This window comes from Lissotriton vulgaris, chromosome 1_1 (assembly GCF_964263255.1).
Source record: "Lissotriton vulgaris chromosome 1_1, aLisVul1.2, whole genome shotgun sequence".
Lineage (NCBI taxonomy): Eukaryota > Metazoa > Chordata > Amphibia > Caudata > Salamandridae > Lissotriton > Lissotriton vulgaris.
The window spans coordinates 1,244,443,104-1,244,464,114 of NC_141685.1; the positions used below are offsets into that span (position 1 = coordinate 1,244,443,104).

At 45.9% G+C, this 21,011-nt stretch overlaps 1 protein-coding gene across 1 annotated transcript in view; it reads left to right on the forward strand.

Moving 5' to 3' along the window:
* UHMK1 (U2AF homology motif kinase 1) overlaps nucleotides 1-21,006 on the forward strand; it is a 229,876-nt gene extending 208,870 nt beyond the window's left edge. The window contains exon 8 of the mRNA XM_086964500.1: nucleotides 12,237-21,006. Within this exon, the coding sequence (XP_086820626.1) occupies nucleotides 12,237-12,383 (147 nt within the window). The 3' untranslated portion in view covers nucleotides 12,384-21,006. The remainder of the gene's footprint in view (nucleotides 1-12,236) is intronic.
* The last annotated feature ends 5 nt before the right edge of the window (nucleotides 21,007-21,011 follow it).

The window sequence follows — 21,011 nt, forward strand, 5'->3', positions numbered from 1 at the left end:
AGCTTTTGCAGATCCTGATGTGATACATTCCTGCTGATCTTAGAGTTATGGGGTCCCCCACACAAGCCTAAGAGACCTTCTATATTTTATAAAACATAGTTCCTAGCAAGGGAGGGTAATTTACTAGGCGCTATAATACCAGTTTTCACTATCATTGTAATATTATTTCTCCTTTTGTAGTTTGTAACAATGCTGATCATATTATTTCTAATAATATGCCTGCTTATATTAGAAAAGATACTGCATCTTAGAGCATGTTTAAAATAAATATTTTAACCTTTTCTGTGTCTCTTTTTACTCCTGTTGTGGACTGGTATGAGAGTATAACGAAAGAGTGTTCTTGCTTCCCACCATTTCGGAGTATAACCTAAGTTCCATGTTCTGGGTTGTCTAATCATTGGTTCCTTTGCTATAGGACGAAGAGCTAATGTTACACTGATGCTAGCTGGTTAGGGTTTCTAGGTACTGAGGTGAGTTTTTTTGGTCCACCACAATTAACTTAGGTCCTGGGTCTCTGTGCACAGTTCTGTGTAGGAGCAGAATCCCTGCAACACTGCATGTCTCTTGGGCCGCTACACCCACTCTGTGTGGGACACGATCGTGCAGGTGCTGCCACAGTGCCCGGAAGGGACCCGGGTTGTGCTCTCCCGTGCAGTTGGTGAGGGTAGAGATGCAGCAAAATTCACCATACGGTGTGGGCTGGACACCGCCGACTCGCTAGGCAGGACTGTTTCAACGTCAGTAGCCCTGTGGCGGTACGCCTGGCTGAGGTCCACTCGCTTTTCGGGTGATTTCAAATCGACTCTTTTGGACATGCCCTTTGATGGCCGTCCCTTGTTTGGCGACAAAGCGGACAATGCGATTGAGCGCTTAAAGGATTCCAGGGCTACGGCCAGATCCTTGGGCCTCCCTACCACCTCATGCCCCACACAGTCTGCTTTTTGCCCCTTTCGTGGCTATGGAAGGGGTGCTGATGGTCTGGGGGCCAGCGGGCATGTCCATCAACCAGTGCCCCCTCTGCAGCAGCCTTTAAACCTTCCTAGTCCGACTTTTGAGGGTCACCCGTTGCCAGTGGCCGGCAGGATTCGCCATCACCTCCACCACTGGCTCAACATAAAGTCGGACAGGTGGGTTTTGCAGATAGTGCAAAGGGGCTACTCCCTCCCCTTCCCGGCCACCCCTCCCTCCATGCCACCTGCTTTTCATCGCATGTCGGAGGATCACTTGGCCCTTCTCCGTCAGGAAGTTGCTGCTCTCATGGCCAAGGGAGCCATTGAGCGAGTCCCTGTGCCAGAAGTAGGTCATGGTTGAAACTCCCACTACTTCCTGGTACCCAAGAAGTACAAAGGCCTGCGTCCTATCTTGGATCTCGGGGATGTCAACCACTTCCTCCGGAAGAAGTTTAAAATGTTGACATTGGCTCAGGTTCTGTCTGCCCTCGAGACACATCCCCGTCATACCTGCCCACCGGCGTTACCTACGGTTTACGGTAAGCCATGAGCATTTTCAGTACACTGTGCTCCTCTCTGGCCTTACCAGCGCCCCTTGGGTGTTCACAAAAGTGATGGCGGTGGTCGCAGCTCATCTGCGCATATCTGGGGTTCTAGTCTTCCCATATCTCGACGCTGGCTGTTGAAAGCGTGTTCGCCCCATGCTGTTTCTCCCACCTCCAAACTACGGCGGACCTCCTGCATTTGCTGGGGTCACTATCAACGTGCCGAAGTCACTGCTGATTCCCTCTCCCTTTTCATGGGGGGTTCTGGACACTTCGCAGATTCTGGCTTATCCTCCCGAACAGCGAGTCTGGGATATTCGGGCTATGATTCCGATCTTTCATCCTCTATCCCGGTCTCAGTCAGAATGACTCCGAGGCTGCTGGGCCTCATGGCCTCCTGCTGGTGGACTATGCCCGGTGCCATATGCGGGCTCTGCAGTGGGGCCTGAAGTTCCAGTGGGCACAGAATCAGGGGAATCTTTCCGATTGCGTCCAGATCTCGGAGGGCACTGCACACCAATTGTAGTGGTGGCTAACAAACCAGGATTGGGCCATCTGCAGATCCCCCTCCATTCCCCCAACCAGAGTTCACTTGGTGACAGATGCATCACTTCTGGGGTTGGGCGGCCACTTGGGGGAAGTGGAGATCAGAGGCCTCTAGTCTCCAGTGGAGTGTGGGCTCCACATCAACCTTCTGGTACTTCCGGGCGATTCGTCTTGCACTGAAGGCATTCTTTCCTTCTATCACAGGAAGAGTAGTGCAGGTGTTATTGGACAACACCACCGTCATGTGGTATTGCAACAAACAAGGCGGGGTGGGGTCGTGGACCCTCTGTCAGAGGGCACGTTGTCTCTGGAAGTGGCTGGAACATCAGGGCATGTCCCTGGTGGTTCAACACCTGCCGGGTTCCCTGAACACCAGGGCTGACAAACTGAGCTGCAGGTGCATGATGGATCACGGATGGAGTCTTCACTCTGGGGTGGTGCAAGGTCTCTTTCAGCAGTGGGGAGAGCCTTGGGTAGATCTATTCGCCAACAAAGAGAAAGCGCAATGTCAGCAGTTCTACGCGTTGGAATTTCCAAGGTGGCACTCACTCAGCAACGCTGTTCTTCAAGAGTGAGTTGCAGTCTCCTATTCGCCTTCCCGCCTATACCACTTCTGCCCAGAGTGCTGATACTCCAATCAGACTGCCTTTTCGGGATGATCTTTAGTCATAACAGCAGGGGATGGACTTCCACCTCATGGCGTGGAGATTGAGCGACGACAGTTGACAGCTTTCGACCTTCCTCCCGAAGTCTGTAACGTTATCTTGGCAGCCATGCGGCGCTCCACCAAAACGGTAGACGCCTGTAGCTGGAACAAATTTGTGGCATGGTGCACCGCAAAGGCTGTGAATCCCCTTTCTGCCCCTCTATCAGAGGTTCTCCTCTTCATTATTTCTTTGGCCCAGCAGGACGCTGCTCTGGGCACTCTTAAAGGCTATATTTCGGCCTTTCTTCGCCTTCCTGATCAGCCTTCTCTTTTCAAGTCCCCTATTCTAAATTGCTTCCATAAGGGCTTCACTCACCTGTTTACTCCTATTCCTTTTGTAAATGCCCCAGTGGGACGTGAACCTTGTTCTGACCTACCTTATGTGCGCTCCTTTCAAGCCGCTACATAATTGTCCTCTGAGACTATTTGCATTCAAAACTGTCTTTTTGGTGGCCATCACCTCTGCGTGCAAGGTGAGTGAGCTTCAGGCTCTTTCTTCTAAGCCTCCTTTCCTGGCTGTTCATCCGGACAAGGTTTGTCCCACGCACTAGACCTTCTTTTCTTTCCAAAGTGGTTACCTCTTTCCACATAAGACAGACCATCACTCTGCCCACCTTCTTTCCGCCCCGCCTCCTCCTAAAGAGGAAAAGAGGTTCCACCGTCTGGATCCAAAACGTGTGATTATTTTATCTGGATCGCGCAAAACAATTCCGTGTGGATGATCTGCTCTTTGTTTTGGCTAAGTGGGGGACAAGAATGGTTGGGCTGTGATAAAACGATAGGTTGTTCTTTACATTAATATTTGTTATTCCTTAACGAAAAAGGAACTTCCAATAGGGTTGCGCGCCCACTTCACCAGGGCGACGGCCACTACTGCTTTGGGACGTGGATTCCCCCTTCAGGACATCTACCAGGCAGCTACGTGGGCTTCACTGCACACGTTTACCAAACACTCCTGCCTGGACAGCCAAGTCTGGAGAGACGGTTTCTTTGTTCGTTCAGTTCTCCAGGACTAACTGGTGTGAACTTAGTTCGCAGACCCACCCCCTGGGTTGGTATTGCTGGGGTATCTATTCTAAGGTAAGGAATTCATAACTAATAGTCTTTCATATGAACAAGTTACTTCCCTTCGGTAACAATATATCTGTAAGAGACTTATATTAGTTATGGATTCCTTACCCCCCCCCCACCCGTCCTCCCCGTTCTGTGAACTGACTTTTAGAGTAAGGGACTCCCATTTCAGGGGCCTAGTTTTGTGCACCAGTGGGCAGTGCATTGCATGGCTCTGCGCTTCTCGCGTGGAGTGTCGTGTAAAGAACTGACGTACATGCGCAGGGACGGCGTCTAAATAGATACCGTGACGTCATTCCGACGATCACAATGTCAACGACAAACGCGGAGTCGACCGCTGCCACCTACCGACGCGCAGGGGTACTGCTGAAGAAAAAAATCCCCGGATCCAGTCTGACACCTGGGCGTAATTCTAAGGTAAGGAATCAAAGGTAAGGAATCCCTAACTAATATGTGTCTCTTAAAGAAATATCATTACCCAAGGTAAGTAACTTGTTCAACAAGACACTAACAAGTACAAATAACAACATAAAACGTTTAAAATACTCATTTTCGGTCCATTACAATAGCAGCACAATGAGGGAATAAAAGTTACATTTAAAAAGACCAGAGAAATTCATCGTAAAAATATTACGGTAATCATAAAGACCATTTGTAAATAAGATTTGAAGACTGCCAACCTTTCTCTTTTTTAAACACCAGGACTGTATTTCGCTCATTGGAAAAAAGCATTGCCACTGCACTTATAGTTGTCGTATCTTTCAGCCGTGCATGTTTCCCTTAATCCTGGTTTATGAGTAAAGAACATCAAACTAACCATTGGTTATCGCAGTGAGAGCTTTATTTTTGTTTTGTTTTATTTTTTTGGGCACACACTTCCAATATATTTTACAGAAATCCTGCATACTGTTTCAAATTAATGAATGTCTTAGTCCAAAATTAATCTAAAATGAGTTCATTCTTGTAGCATCAGTGGAGCAAGAAGGTAAGTGAGAAACAAAGGAAGGAGAGGGTGGAAGGGGTGTCCAATGACAGAGAAATGATTGAGAAGACTGCACATGGGCACGTTGGCATTAGTCTGCCACCTGTTTCTGAACGCATTAACTGGCAAGATCCCATATCTGTTTTTAAGAAAAATAGATCTTGCTAGTGGAGGTTCTTATTTGGCCGAGAAGCTGTTCAAAGCGGAGATACATTTCACATCATTGAAACGCCCTGATAAAGTGCTTGATTTAGTCGCAGTACCTATTCTTCAATTTGGCTCCCATACCCCTTGTCATTCTCTCAGGATTATTCCAAATTCCTTGCAGACCTAGTTTGTACATCTAAGAATTTTTGTTTAAGCTAAGGTATAGTTATTTTTCCAGCTTTATCTCTGCACCCTCCTGTTTCACTGGAATCTAGGGTTCGAGGCATGTGGGCTGCTGAATTCATATCTGTGCATAGATCGCCGCCTAGTGTTGGGTCCGGATGATTGCACATTGTTGTCCTGGAAGAGTCTTCGAAGTATCACGAGATAGGTGGCTCCTCCCCTGGACTACAGTGCGCATGGGCATCGACTCCATCCCCAGATTGTTTTTTTCCGCCATTGGTTTCGGATGTGTTTCGGTTCCCTCTGTCGGAATCGATAGTTGTTTAACTTTCCTTACTTGAGACCAAAAGGTCTTTAGGATCTCGCGTCGGTATGGTTATCGGTCGGGTTGGTTATTCATCGGCTCCGATCAACTGCTGCCCTTCCGCGTGCTGTTGGCGCGGACGGGCCTACACGACGCTCCAGACTACTTCAACATGGAACGAAGTCCATTTAAGAGGTGCCCAGTGTGTGCCTCAAAGTACCCGCACATCGACGTGCACCCAGTGTGCAACAAGTGCTTGTCGCCGGACCACGACGAGGCCAAGTGTATGGCCTGCTCAAAGTTCCGGTCGAAGAAGACTCTCAAGCTACGCCGGGCCGCAAGACTGCAGGCCCAGAGTTCGGCACCCCCACCAGAAAACATCTTTGAAGAGGATGTTGAAGACAACACCATCCTAAATGTTTCGGACTCTAACCCGGCGTCGGAGGGCGAGGAAGACTACAACGCGGGAGACGAAGAGTTCGAGGAAGTCGTCGAGGAGGTAGGGGACGACGACGGGGCCATTGCCACCGTGGAGGATAGCTCAGAGGAGGAGCATCCTCAGACTGACTCCGGGGTCAAACCCCATCATAAGGCCCAGGTCGAGGGATCGCCTTCGGGCCTTACCCAAGACCTCAATACTCGTCCCACGGCCCCGCCTCCTGGCCCGGCCACGGACATTAGTGATGCGCCGCTCCCGGTCCAGAAACCGAAAGTGAAGCCATCGGGGTCAACACCATCAGGATCGAAACCGAAAGTGCAAGTCGCACTGGGTGGGTCAAAGGCGCCGGAGACGTCGGCGCCGAAGAAATCCAAAATGGCTGTCGAGCTCAAGAGCCACGCCAAAATGGCCGATCCGAAGACCACAGTGCCTAAGGCTAAGACGCCCGACGCAGCGGCGTCGACGCCGAAGCTGGTCGACGCTCTAAAGAGTTGCGTCGACGCCAAGAAGGTCGATGACCATAAGAAGGCCCCGAAGAAGCGTCAGGACGACCCCAAGTCTATACCTGCACCAATCCCAGTCGAGAAAGCAAAGGGAAGTGCCGCGTCGGCTCCGAAGACGGCTGCTTTGGTCGCCGACCCAAATCCGGACTCGGAGGACTCGCTCGAGCCGATCCGGCCCTCCCCATCCCTCACCAAGAAGGTCTCGGAGTCCCTGCGGCGGATTCGGGAGGAGGCCGCGGCGACCGAGCCAAAGGACACTGTGCCGCACAAGCCTCCACAGAAGCCGGCAAAGGCGCAGACGCCGATTCACTTCACGCTACCGCCGAGAACGGCGCCGAAGGCCTTCGCTCCGAAACATGGGGCCGGGGTGCCTTTAAAGCTGGTTTCGACGCCGAAGGCATCATTGGTGGTGCTGAAGCCACGGCATCAACCACTGGCAGACGAGGAGCGTCGAGAGGTCATCATCGACGCCAACACAGGCAAGCTCTCTCTCCTCAAAAGGAAAATCACCCCGGAGCCTGCGTTGGAACATTTCCATATTCCCCTTAAAAAGAAGTTGGACTCTGCCGGTGCATCTGCCCCTATGGAGCCGACATCTCCACAGGGTCTGGACCTCTCACCCACTCACTCTAACGCTGGGGAGGGTGACGGAGACGAGGAGGACGAGTATAATTATCCAGCATACTCGGACCCAGAGGATGTCCATGAGCCATGGTCTGCAGGAGGCGACCCTGAGGACCCTCAGTCAGGACATGAGCCGCAGCTTTTTGCTGCAAAAACTTCACCAACGGAGGACTCTGCAGCCTTCAACGCTTTAATTGAAAGAGCTGCGGCCAACCATGATGTCGACCTCCACGCCGACCCAGTGGATGTCGATTTTCTTTTTGACACTTTCTCAGTGGCTGAAAAAACCGTCAAGACATTGCCAATGCTCAAGGGTGTGCTAAAGCATGCGCCAGAGGTTTTCAAGGAGCCCACCCGGGCAAGAGTCATCAATCCTCGCATTGATAAGAAATACAAGGCAGCGCCCACTGACCCAACATACATCAAGGGACAGTTGCCACTGGACTCTTTGGTTGTCTCCAACGCACGTAAACGAGCCAATTCACAGACCACGGGTGATGCTCCTCCCCCTGACAAAGAATCAAAAGGTGTTTGAGGCATCAGGGAAACGTATTGCTGCGCAGGCAGCCAATATATGGCGCATATCAAACACGCAGGCGCTACTTGCACGCTACGATAGGGCACACTATGACACCCTAGAAACACTTCTACAGCACTTGCCAGATCAGTATAAGGAGGGTGCGGAAATGCTGATTCAGGAGGGTAAACTCATTACCAATGCCTCCATCAAGTGTGCTCCAGATGTGGCTGATACCGCCTCGCGAGCGATAAATACTAGCGTTCTGCTGCGCCGGCATGCATGGCTCAGAATATCAGGCTTTAAACCAGACATTCAGACCACCATCCTCAACCAAACAGTAAATCCAGACCACCTGTTTGGACCTGAAGTAGATGCCACACTTGAAAAGATGAAGAAGGACACTGACACCGCTAAATCTATGGGTGCCCTTCAGTCCCAGCAGTTTCGGGGTGGTTCCTTTCGCCGCTCCAATAACAGAGGCACCTCAAGGGGTCAAGCGTCACAATCCACACAATTCTATAAGACTAACACCCAATCCTCATATACCAACAAGGGTAGGGGTGGATACCGTGGCAACAACGTCAAGGGCAGAGGACGTGGAAATAACAGCTCCAGGTCCTCCACCGCCAGCAAACAGTGACGCCTTGTCACTGACCCCTGACCACAACACCGGTCGGGGGGAGACTCCAGCAGTTCCTGCCCGTGTGGAGTTCCATCACCACGGACAGGTGGGTCAAATCTCTTATTCAGTACGGTTATTGTCTGGAACTCACTTCCATCCCACCAAACATACCTCCAAAAAACCGTCCTATGTCCGTTGCAGCAAGAAGTTCAGGTCATGCTGCAAAAAGGGGCAATAGAGCTCGTTCCACTGCAGGAAAGGGTAACAGGGGTTTACGCCCTGTACTTTCTAATCCCAAAGAAGGACGGATCTCTCAGGCCCATCCTGGGCCTCAGACCTCTCAACATGTACATTCTGTCAGAGCATTTTCATATGCTTACTCTGCAACAGGTTCTCCCACTGCTTCAGCAAGGGGACTTCCTGGCAACTCTGGACCTCAAGGATGCATACTTTCACATTCCCCTGCATCCTTCACACAGAAGGTATCTAAGGTTCACCATTCAAAACCAGCACTACCAGTTCAAGGTTCTGCCCTTTGGGGTCACCACGGCGCCCAGGGTCTTCACAAAGTGCCTAGCGACAGTGGCGGCGCATCTCAGACGTCAGAACATTCACGTATACCCCTATCTGGACGACTGGCTCATTCAAGCAAAGTCGCACAGACAGTGCGCCGACCGCGTGTCCCAAACCATTCACCTTCTGCACGATTTGGGATTCTCACTGAATTACCCAAAGTCCCATCTCCAGCCCGCTCACATACGGCAGTATTTGGGGGCGACCATAAACACTCTGGGTGGCTACAGCACAGCCAAATTCAGTGAGGATCAACAGCATTCTATCGCTGATTCAAAAATTCAGACCTCAACACTCACTTCCAGCAAGAGTGTTCATGCAGTTGATCGGCATGATGGCCTCCTGCATCTCCATTGTCCCGCACGCGAGACTACATATGCGGCCGCTTCAGGAGTGCTTAGCACGTCAGTGGACTCAGGCTCATGGGCAATTGAAAGACCTAGTGTTGGTGAGCGGTCGGGCATACAACTCTCTGCATTGGTGGAATCCACAAAACCTTTGCAAGGGCCGACCGTTCCAGGAGCCTGTGCCACAGATTATCCTGACGACGGACGCCTCTCTCCAGGGTTGGGGAGCGCATGTACTCCACTACACAGTGCAGGGACTATGGACATTACAGCAGAAGAAGATGCACATCAATGTGTTGGAACTGATGGCAATCTTCATGGCCTTAAAGGCGTTCAAAGTACATCTGTGCAACAAGGTCGTGTTGATCCGGACGGACAACATGACAGCCATGTACTACATTCAGAAACAGGGGGGAACACACTCTCCGCAGCTGTCTCATCTGGCTCAGAGCATGTGGAAGTGGGCCATTCAGAGGAACATCTTCCTCATGGCAGAACACCTCCCTGGCAAAGACAATCAGATGGCGGACCTGCTCAGCAGGCACAGCCACCAAATGCACGAGTGGGAGATACATCCATCAGTACTCCAGCCGTACTTCCAAAGATGGGGTCATCCAGAGATAGACCTGTTCGCCACAAGGGAGAACGCAAAATGCCAAAGCTTCGCCGCCAGGTTCCCACACCCGCAATCGCAGGGCAATGCAATATGGATGAACTGGTCAGGCAGATTTGCGTACGCTTTTCCCCCAGCACCCCTGATACCGCTGGTGGCGCGCAAGCTCAGGCAGCACTCGATGACTCTCATCCTAGTTGCTCCAACGTGGGCTTGCCAACCATGGTACACCACGTTTCTGGAACTTTCCGTGGTACCGCATCAAAGGCTTCATCTCACACCCAGCCTTCTGACGCAGAGCCATGGCGACATTCAGCACCCAGATCCGCAACAGCTCAACCTGACGATCTGGCTCCTGAGGTCCTAGAGTTTGGCTACCTTAATCTTCCTCCCAATTGCATGGACATCATTCAGGAGGCAAGAAAGCCCACTACTAGAGCATGTTATGCGGCTAAATGGAAGCGGTTTGTCATTTATTGCGCAAACCACAACATTAATCCACTAGATGCTTCCATTCAGAACATCATCTGTTACCTGTTCCATCTGTACCAGTGTAATTTGGCATATACTTCCATCCGCATTCACCTGTCTGCGATGGCCGCATACCTCCAGAATAGACAGCACCTTTCACTTTTCAAAGTGCCTGCTATCAAAGCTTTTCTGGAAGAACTCAAAAGGGTCATTCCACCACGGACTCCACCAGCTCCAGAATGGAACCTCAATGTGGTGCTTACAAGACTGATGGTTCCTCCCTTTGAGCCACTACATTCTTGCGAACTTCAGTTCTTGACTTGGAAAGTGGCTTTCTTAGTAGCAATTACATCGCTACGGAGGGTTAGTGAGCTGCAGGCCCTCACAATCCAAGAGCCTTTCTTCCAGGTTCATGCTAACAGGGTAGTGCTCCGCACTAACCCTAAATTTCTACCCAAGGTTGTGTCTCAGTTCCACATAACTCAAACAATTGAGTTGCCGGTGTTCTTTCAAAATCCTGAGTCGCTGGCGGAGCGGATGCTCCACACCCTTGACGTTAAAAGGGCCCTAATGTATTACATTGATAGTACCAAGGATTTCAGAAAGACTAAACAGCTTTTCGTTGCCTTTGCGCCACACCACAAAGGTAACGCTATTTCCAACGCTGGTATTGCTAGGTGGATCGTGAAATGTATTCAAATCTGCTATGCAAAGGCAAAACGCACTCTTACAAATCCACCAAGAGCCCACTCCACCAGAAAGTTGGGGGCCTCTATGGCCTTCCTTGGAAACATTCCCTTAGAGGACATATGTAGAGCAGCCACATGGTCTACCACACATACATTTACTAAACATTACTGTGTAGACGTGCACTCTAAACAGCAGGCAGCTGTAAGGCAGGCTGTTCTCAAGACACTTTTCCAAACTGCTGCAGCTGGCACGGGCGGCCGCCGCTAATGGAGGGACTGCTATGTATTCTGTGCACAGATATGAATTCAGCAGCCCACATGTCTCGAACTGCAAATGCTACTTACCAGTATGCACCTGTTCTTGGCATGTAGGGCTGCTGACATTCATATCGCCCGCCCTCCTCCCCGGCGCCTGTAGCAGCTGCAGTGTTTACATGCATTTCATGCCATGGTCATCACTCACAAAGTTCACTCCATCTCGGCCACAATGGCTAAAAACAATCTGGGGATGGAGTCTATGCCCATGCGCAAAGAAGTCCAGGGGAGGAGCCACCTATCTCGTGATACTTCGAAGACTCTTCCAGGACAACAATGTGCAATCATCCGGACCCAACACTAGGCGGCGATCTATGCACAGATATGAATGTCAGCAGCCCTACATGCCAAGAACAGATGCATACTGGTAAGTAGCAATTGCACTTTGCCCATCCAGAGCTTCACCAAGTGTATCAGTGGTTTAAGAGCTGCAGTGTATATGACATTCCTCACCCCCTATGTCATTTTGCATTAGGGTAAATGGGGTGCTTGTGGGCAAGGCCAATATTGATCGAATTAACCTGTTCTTAATTTTCTTTAAGCCCCATAAGTCCCTTGGTGCGGTAAATGTCAAGGACCGGTGACAGTGGTCGAAAGTTGGATTTAATTTCTTCCTTATTTCAGCCTCAACATGCTGTACTGACATCTGACTTTTCATTATTTAGGAAATCCATGATAGAATACTAGACATTATTAAACTTAATAAAGGTAACAAGTCTTTTTATAAACTTTAGAAGAGCAAAAGACTGAGTTAGAAACTGCACAGATTATTTAACTTCACTAAAGGCTTATTTGTGAATGGTGAGAGGATTTGAAAAGTAGACGTGGAGAGAGATGACTTTAACAACTGGGAAAAATAACAAGAGGCAGTATCAAGTTGCAAAGAATGTTTTCTATTTTTTCTAGAAATGCACTTATAAGAACCTTGTTTGGACCCATATTTTTCATTTCCATATTCAAGCTCCTCTTACAAAATGCCTGGAACAGATGTAGCTTTTTGGCCAAGTTATTGTAAGCTTGTTTTGGTATTGTAAAATAAAGTCTCCCCTCCTCGCCCCCCCCCCCCTCTATTCTTTTATTTTGCAGGTCTTTGTTGAATATGCAAAGGCTGGTGATTCCAAAACTGCACGAAAAATGCTGTCTGGAAGGATGTTTGATGGCAGGTTTGTGGTGGCCACTTTCTATCCGCTGAGTGCCTACAAGAAGGGGTACCTGTACCAAACCCTGCGCTGATCACCAACTGTAGTCCTCCTGCATGACTTGTTGCCCAACTTCTTGATCCATCGCTCTGCTGTGTGAAACAAACTTTGTTTGCATTGCGCTCTTCTTAAGGGGTAACATGCTCATGGTATCAGAATGCCTGCTCAGGTGTCCTGCTTTGCAGAAAAAGGCACTGGAGGCTGTGGCCTTGCTGGGGTTAACCCTACAGAGTGCTTCTGATCGCTGCAGTGTGCATTGGCACAACACTACACATTCTGTAAGGTCTATGCAGCAACTACAATGTTGAGTATTTGCTGGCATTGGTGTAAAACTACTCTACTGTCTGTTTTCAATGTTGTTGATTATTTATATCCACAATATCTCAAATGTGCTAGTTCACACAATGCAGTTTTTTCCCTTAGTATCTTCTTAAATCGCTCACAGTCCTATACTGGAGTTACTGAGAAATAGATCAAGAGTTCTTTATCAGTCTGTTATCTTGGAGACACAGTTTTGTTTTATGTTGAATTTATTTAAAGATTGTAGTAGATTCAACTATTTAACTTGTGCTTTAAAAGTTCAGAGCCTCTGGCCGTTTTTTGTTTGATTTACTTAACCTTGTGCCCATCACTGCTCAAAAACAGGTGCCATAGTCTAATGAAACATAATTATTCTGCTCACCTGGTTAAGTAATTGATTAATACCTGAGTGAAAGTGGTGGTGAAGTCGCAAGTTTACTGTTCTGATGCAAATGTTCTTAATGTGTTATAATGCAAGAATATTTTCTTGTACTGCTTATGTCCGTTCACAGCACCATCTGATCTCAGTCCAAATATACCAGAATATTGTAATGGTGCTTCAGATGGTAGCCTTGTGACGTCCTGTTTACTAAGTTAAGTTGGAGTAGCTGAAGCACAAAAAGATCTCCAGTAATCGGTTTTATGTTCCTGGTGAGTTAGCATCTTTACTTGGGCATTCTTAAATGTGAGTCTGTCTTTTAACCAATAGATGGTCCCATCAGCCCAACCTCAGGAGACACACACATTGCACTGCTACTGCACAGTTCAGTTGATAGACTGAGGACTTCTAGTAAGTTTGCTTACACATTGAACAGCTTTGACAGACATGTTGGGAAAGGCTCTCCCATTTATTGTAGCTGGCACTCTTTCAGAAAGCATAGTAAACCTATTATTGTAGCTACTCACTTTTTTTATTTCAGCATTAAATGCACACTATATTTTAACATCGTTTTTCTAATAATTTAACAAATTGAAGAGACTTCGGCGCTAAGGTGACTGCGCTGTTTAAACTTTACAGTTCATTTGATTTCTACTCATTTGTATGCATCAGAACTTGTGATTATGGCACTGGCTGTGTGTCGTAAGACTGATGTTCAATGATGCTTTGCTATAATTTCCCTAATGAGCAAGATTCATTTCTAACTGAATGAGGCTTTACTAGTAGAATGTGGTTCTTTTCACTTATCTGGGCAGAATCCTTTATATGCAGAGTATTTTGGCTTGCTTTGTTTTGAGGTACCACAAGTACTGCACGAGTGCATATTGATGCAAGGGAAAAATTGTCCCTTTTGGGGTGCTGGCCACTGCTTTCGTTTAGTGGAGCCTGAGTTTTTGCAGGATGTGTTGGTAAACGTATCTAAATCCTATGCAATGAACACAGGCTTGATGCTGCATTTTTGTAGATGAAATCGCCAAAGTTTACAAAGGGGCTGAGAGTAGGCTGCCTCTGCTTGCACTGGACAGGAATCCTAGTGGAGTCAGAGGCGACTTGTTTGTCCTCTCTGAACTTCTTACATTGCTGCAGCACTAGTATATTCAGTTTCATTTGCAGACATATTTGTATTTACACTAATTAGGCACGGCTCTTCCCGTCCTATGAACAGACTTAGAAAATGCTATGTGGAAATGGTGGGTACCAGTTGCTCGGTTTCGTTCTGGGATCTTTGAGCTGTGCTCTGTGACCATTGGAGCATTTCCGGTCACTATTGGCAACACACAAGCTGAAATTTTTAGTTAAGGAGTTGATGAGGGAAAATTAATGTATTAGCGAAAGGTTTACTTATGGCCAAAAAGAACATTTTAGGCAATCCCAGTATATTAGCCAACTACCTACGTAGGCAGTGATTATTTGACCCATATTGATGGAGCATAACCAGTCTAAATCAATTGTCTAATTGTGACTTTCAAAGTAGAGTGGGTCTATGTGTGTTGATAACTTTCTTCTGTTTACACACACATCTTAGTAATGCAGAAGGAACTTGTGAAGAAAAAAGGGCTCTGTGTAACACAAGCATTTCTTTTATTTATGTGTTTCCGTGAGGTAATTGCTGCATATACAACGAATCGGTGATGGTGACTGCAGCCAGTTATTTCTGTGAAAACACTGTTTGGAGAATCTCATTGTGAGGCCACTGATGGGAAGGAGACATGTATCTGTTTGAGAAGATGCTCCTCTATGTTGCGAAAACACTTCAGTTAGGAGTTGTTGATGCTCTTTTTAAAGATCTTGCCTCAGTTGCCTCTAAATAGTGGTTACACGTTTATTGGAGCTCTTAGTCTTGTCCTAAACCCATTCCCTAAGACAGTTAGAAAAAAAAATTAAAGATATTATTGAGGAGTCCTTTTCTGGCAGCACTGTCTGATGTTGTGAAAAAAGGACAAGTGTTTCTACTGCTGCAGGCACTACATGTTCCTGAGCATAAGAATTTCGTAATGTACCAGAAAGAACCTACACTTATTTGAAATTCTGAATTGAGACCATCTCCTAAGTTTCTCTTATTAGGCAGAAATAGTTAATCCTCCCACCTGCATGTTCTCCTTTGTTGGTGGCTCCTGACTTATTGTATAGCCTTTGACAAGGGATGATGAATCTGTGCACTCTTTGATATAGTTATCTGAGTGCCCTTTGTATCAGTTATTGCTGCCTTTTTCCTTTTATCTACCTGGTGTTTCTGCCTGAATCAGATGAACCCTGTCCTTCCAAGGGTGATTTCACTGGGCAGTACAGATATTCATTTTCTCCATGTGATTTTCAACTGTTCCACCTAAACTTACTGTGGTGACATCTGAACAAGTGAGACACCTGTTCTTGGCTTTTACTGTTAATCTGGCCTAATTTGAAACTGTCTCTTGGAGATGTTCCTTTCTACTCGGAGGGCAGGCTTCCTCCAGCCTATGAGACTTAAACTTCTTATCCCTGCGCACCTATCCTTTGGTCAAACTTCCAGTAATTAATCATTCCTCACATTGTGAATGTGCTCCTAAGAACCAGTGAAAATAAATCTTAAAAGCATCAGCTGTTCCTTATATGCAAACTCTTAAGAGTTTTCCTGTTGGTTTTACTTTAATATACACTGTGTTGGCAATTTAACAATATTAATGGTATATCTCCAAGTATTACTTAAAACTGTACTTGTGACTGCCGAATTGTGTGATGGGCATGTCATAAATGTGTTTACATGGAACAAACAGTATGATAGAGAGCAAATTTCCCCTGCCTCGTGCCTCTAAAACCTAAGAATGAACCAATTTTAACTACCAATCCACACATCTACTTTGATCTTTACCTTTAGACTTGTGGAGGCACACCTTTTCAAGCTGGACACAAAGTAATGTTTTAAAAAGGTGGGTGTAGCACTCCTTTAATATGCCACGGCAAACTCATGACTACTACCACTGTATGCCCGTTAGTAAGGTCTCTACATTGAAGAGCAAGGCCTACTTTTGATACCCAGAGCTTCTACTCGTGGGAGATTGTAGTATTTTTGAAGCTGTTTTGATCAATATTCCAATTGCTAATCTGTTTCATGGCTTACGAGTATGGTGGGAGATGGGATTTGAGTTGTTCATTCAGAGAGAGCTCTGAGTTACCATACTGGTGACTTTGAAGCATCTGTTTCACCACCTATTGAAATTGCGAGCTCTGTTTATCCATCCAAGGTTCTATTTTGTCAGATAAATCCTCCTGTGTGCAAATAATGCAAAAGTAACTTTGGACTCTTTCCACTAAAGTTGCATTTCTTTTAACTTGCCAGATGAGGAGAGTCTCAGGCGCACAAATAAATTATCATTCAATATCCATGAGACCCTTGCAACTACTTGTTCTGAAGTCCTGTTCTGCTTTTTTCAACACCTGAAATCATAATTCTGCATGCTTCTTATCATGCAGTCTTCTACTTGAAGTTATAAATGATAGTGCCTCGCTCTAAAGACTGAATGTTGTGGGTTAATTAAATACCTTTCTTCAAATGAATGGATTGCACTCTGGGCTCTTACATTTCTACTTCAACATAGTGTATAGAGAATCCGAGATTGACCCACTCTACCCTCAAATAATGGTGGTTTTCCAAAAAGCTTATTTTGTTCGCCCCAGCTCCAACATATTTATATCTTTCATTTGCCATTGACCTGAACTATCACTTTTTGCCTTATGAAAGTGGAGTCAAAAACATCTGCTTATTTGGGGGCCCTGCTTTGGTGACTTCGTTATTATGGTGCTTTTGAATTTCAGGTCACATGAAAAGATTTTCAACTTCAGAGTAGACAGGAGTATGAGAACCTGTATCGTGCTATCATCATCTGAATGTCAGAATAGCTCGTATTTCAGTCTACTCGGAGCTGGGGATTACAGAGAGATTAATACCTGCAGTATAAGGAACACTGCTTTAAAAAAAAAAAAAGCATGTGTGTTGGCGATGCATAGTGACTGCAGTGCAAAGAAAATGTTTATAATGATCTTAACACTAAGATTTGTCCAAGTTGCCTACAAACTATACTGGAACCTTGATCCCATATGCAACAGATCTAACGAAAGCAACTTGATTTCAGCAAAGCAAATTGAATTTTTCAAGGGAGTATGAGATGTTCTGTTATTTAATTTTTGTCGTGAAACCGCGCAGAAGGTCAGTTTTTGGGCCCACTTGCCTTGTTTTGTTTGCTTTTGTTACTCATTAAACATCTACCCTTAATCACATTACCGTTTAGGTTGCTTTCCAACGAGGTGACTGCATTTTGACTTAGGTGTTTCTTTCGAATCTCCCAGTTAAAAGCACTCCTTTATACTTTCAGTGATCAGGTCTAGTATTGGACAGCTCCAGTACATATTTTTAGACTGCCCTTTATTAATTAATCCAGATACATAAGCTCCTATGTTTCCTCTTTCTATTTGTAATCCTAAGGGTTTGTTTGAGGCTACAGTTTTAAATGCATGCCTCTTGTCTGCATGTCCTACATGCTACTTGATTCAGAACAAAAAGCTGATGTTGCACAGAAGAAAATGTAATTTCACTGCCTCGACCAAACAATAGAGGTGCCTAGGATTATTACCTTAAGTCTACAAAACTTGCCAAATTCCTGTTCATTAGCATTGTATTATTACTATGTTGGTTTTGTTGTGTTTTGTAAACGTTTGTCAAATTTACTGGTAATAATTGTTTAGGTGGGTCAAGTCACTACTCCTGACCTTCAAGAACGTCACATCTGATAGCTTATATTTGAAATCGACAACCTTTTCATTAAGGAAAAATGGCCTCAATTTTCAATACCAAATGCGTACCTCACTCCTTTATTCCACTTTGCCTCTGTCCAAGACGTTTTCTAACCTTACTAGTAGAGTTTTGTTCTTTGTGATGGAGTGCATTCCTTATTGTAAGGGTTTCAGATGCATTAAGGGGGTCAGTTCTGGGGTTGTCATGAAAGTATCATTGCTTGGTGAGTTATTGCAACTGATGCTTATTAAAGACCGACATTTTCAGAGTTAAATAGGTTTCTCACCCGCAGTGGTCTGTTTCTATTGATTTGAGCATCTGCTATCCCCCTTGTCACTATTCTCCAGAGAATTTCACCTTCTGCAGTTGCAGTACATGGATTAGCAGACCTTACTGGTCCTGTGCATGAAGTGTTTCCTACATTTCATGTATGGTTCCATACCAAGTGGGCATCTCCACTCCTTATCTATGCATCATAAAGGTCACTTAGGTCCGAGTTGCTTGATCACACTACACATAGTTGTTAAATCGCCCAACACCTAGCCAGTCATTCACCATCTGATGTACTTATTCTTGAGATGGTAGAGTGTGATTGGTGTATAGGTTTCCTTGAGTTCACAGATGGAGCGGGCCTCATTCCTGGAAGGAGGAAGCAATAGTGGACAAGATGGCCAAAATAATGTCCAGTAGAGCATTAAAAGCAATTTATTTCTATGCTGCCAGCCATCCTACATCTGATGCATTTGATTTGGAAGTGCCCCAGTTTTCAACTTGGGTGGCATACATTGATCTAAAGATCAGAAGACCACTTGGGGTTAATTTTCTGTGAGTGTGTGTATACACACTGCCATTTCTTTGCTCAAGTCCCCACTTATATTTGTAACAATATTATGTTTAACAAAATGAAGTGAATCCCTGAAAAAACAGCTGTTCCAGTTGAAATCAGGTTATTTTTGACACCTGTTAACCTTGTGATCCTCATGGAAAGAAGACTGCTTTAGCCATTACCTTGTTACGTGTATTGAAAAGAATATTTGTTTACTCTTTTATCTTTGTGAAATTCCTTATTATTAGAAACATTAACACTAAAACTTAAATTAAGATTCAACCCCCCTCCGCCCCCCCCCCCCCCTGGAATAGCTAAGGTTGAGGTTACCACCTACCGCTTTAAGGCACAACCTCCCCCACCCCCTCCCGCCCTAAAATGCAAATTCCCCTACTAACATCCACGCTGTCATCCCCCTGCCCTAATGGCTAAAACCCTGTCCTAAATACTACCCCGCCCTCCCCTAAAAATGTATCTGACCTCCTCAAGAGCCCTAAAAACGACCCTGCCCTCCCCTAATCCCTAAAAACTTCCCCTAAAAAATACCTGAATCCGCCTTCGAAACGACCACAAACCCTACCACCCCTGAGCACTATCCCAACCCCACAACACCCCCAAACACTACCCAGAACCCCACCATCCCTTAAAGCTACCCAAAACCCCACCACCCCTGAAAACAACCACAAACCATACCCGGCCCCGGCCCTGCTTCTGTGTCGGCTTCCCGCGCTCCTCTTTCCCCACGCATTCCGTACACTAGAGCGCATTTGCCTTAACCACGCATGTGCAAGGGTAAGGCAAACCTGTTGTTCGGGCAAGCTTGCGGGCTTCTGGAACTTGTGGGTCTGGAACTTGTAGTTCTGAATGTTTCCCATTTGACAGACTTATCATGATGCTAACACTTTAAGGTTGTCTGTTGCGACAGAGTGATTGTTATTCATAGCTGTTGAATGATTCAGACCAAAGTGTAAAATAAGCCTCGCTATTCCATCAGTTTTAACTTTTTCTACAGATGGGCAGTTTAGGCTTCTGTGCTTCCACGAAAGACCCATGTTCTTTTATAAGGGTGTTTGTAGTAGCTAACTTTTGTGTTTTCTATATGTAAAATGTGTGTTCTGTCATGTATTTCATTTTGCATGCTTACTTGCTGCCACTCCAGGTGCTATTTGCATGGTTTTCAGGCACAGTTTGATTCTGCACTCAGGGAGAAGGTGGAGAAACCAAAATGTTTGGTGCTCTGGCAAGTGACTGTAGACTGCATTTGTGTGTCTGCTTCTCAATGAGCCCTTACAGAAATATTACATTCTGGCATGAAACTGTACATGACCTTTACACTGTCACTCTCAAAAGCCATCCTGGTAGAAGTGTGCCCCCTAATGTGATCACTTTACATTCAGATGAGCAGTTTTGGTAGGCTTTGTTTCAGTATCAGCCTAATGGCCTGCAAGAGACTCTAGAGGGAAGAATGCTTTATCAAATAAGGAATGGGATTCACTCACACTTAAGAGGAATGTTAGAATAATCAGCCTTGTTGGAAGTTCACCTGAGAGTTTACCTTCCTCCACATTTCTCCAGTAGAATGAAGGAATTATAAAAGGTTTGCAATTGAGAAGTGTCCCAATAATTCCCAGAATGTATTTCTCTGTTGAGGACCCAGAAATGGATTGTTGCCTTTCACTGAAGGCTGCATTTCCTAGGAGCAATGCAGCCTATTTTAATGCACATTAATTTGTACCAAAAATGTCAAAGTCCTAACCACACATGCAGACAATCTTCTACATAAATGTATAGTTTTATTATGCCCTCTTCTGAGGAATTGAGATTTGTCGACTAAAGATGCTTTGAAAAGTAACCACCCCCTTTCTGAAAAAAGTTATTCGAGATTTTCCATTCTTGTCAATATAATTTTACTTCCAAACAGCTCTTTATGTAGGGGAAGAAAAGATGACAGTTGTCATACCATACCTTGCATCTGTTTGAAAACCTAATCAAGCAGGCGTGGTTGTTTTGAATTTCTTTAGAAATGTACCATTTACCAAATGGTTAGCCAAAGATTCACAGGTGAGGACTCTTAAACAATACTTTAATATTGTTTTGTCTCCTCTGAGGGTGTTTGCAGGTTTGTTCAGGGAAAGAAAATGTACTGCTGTTGCCTCCATGACTTATGCTTCCAGTGACCATGACATCTCCAGCAGACAATGTTTAAATCTGTGTTTGTTTTTCGTTTAACTGTTTAAAATACTCTGCCTGTTATTGTTCTAATTGCTGTGGTGTTCTGATTATAGTTTTGTAACATTCAGGGTTTAATAAAGCGTTACAAATTATGTGA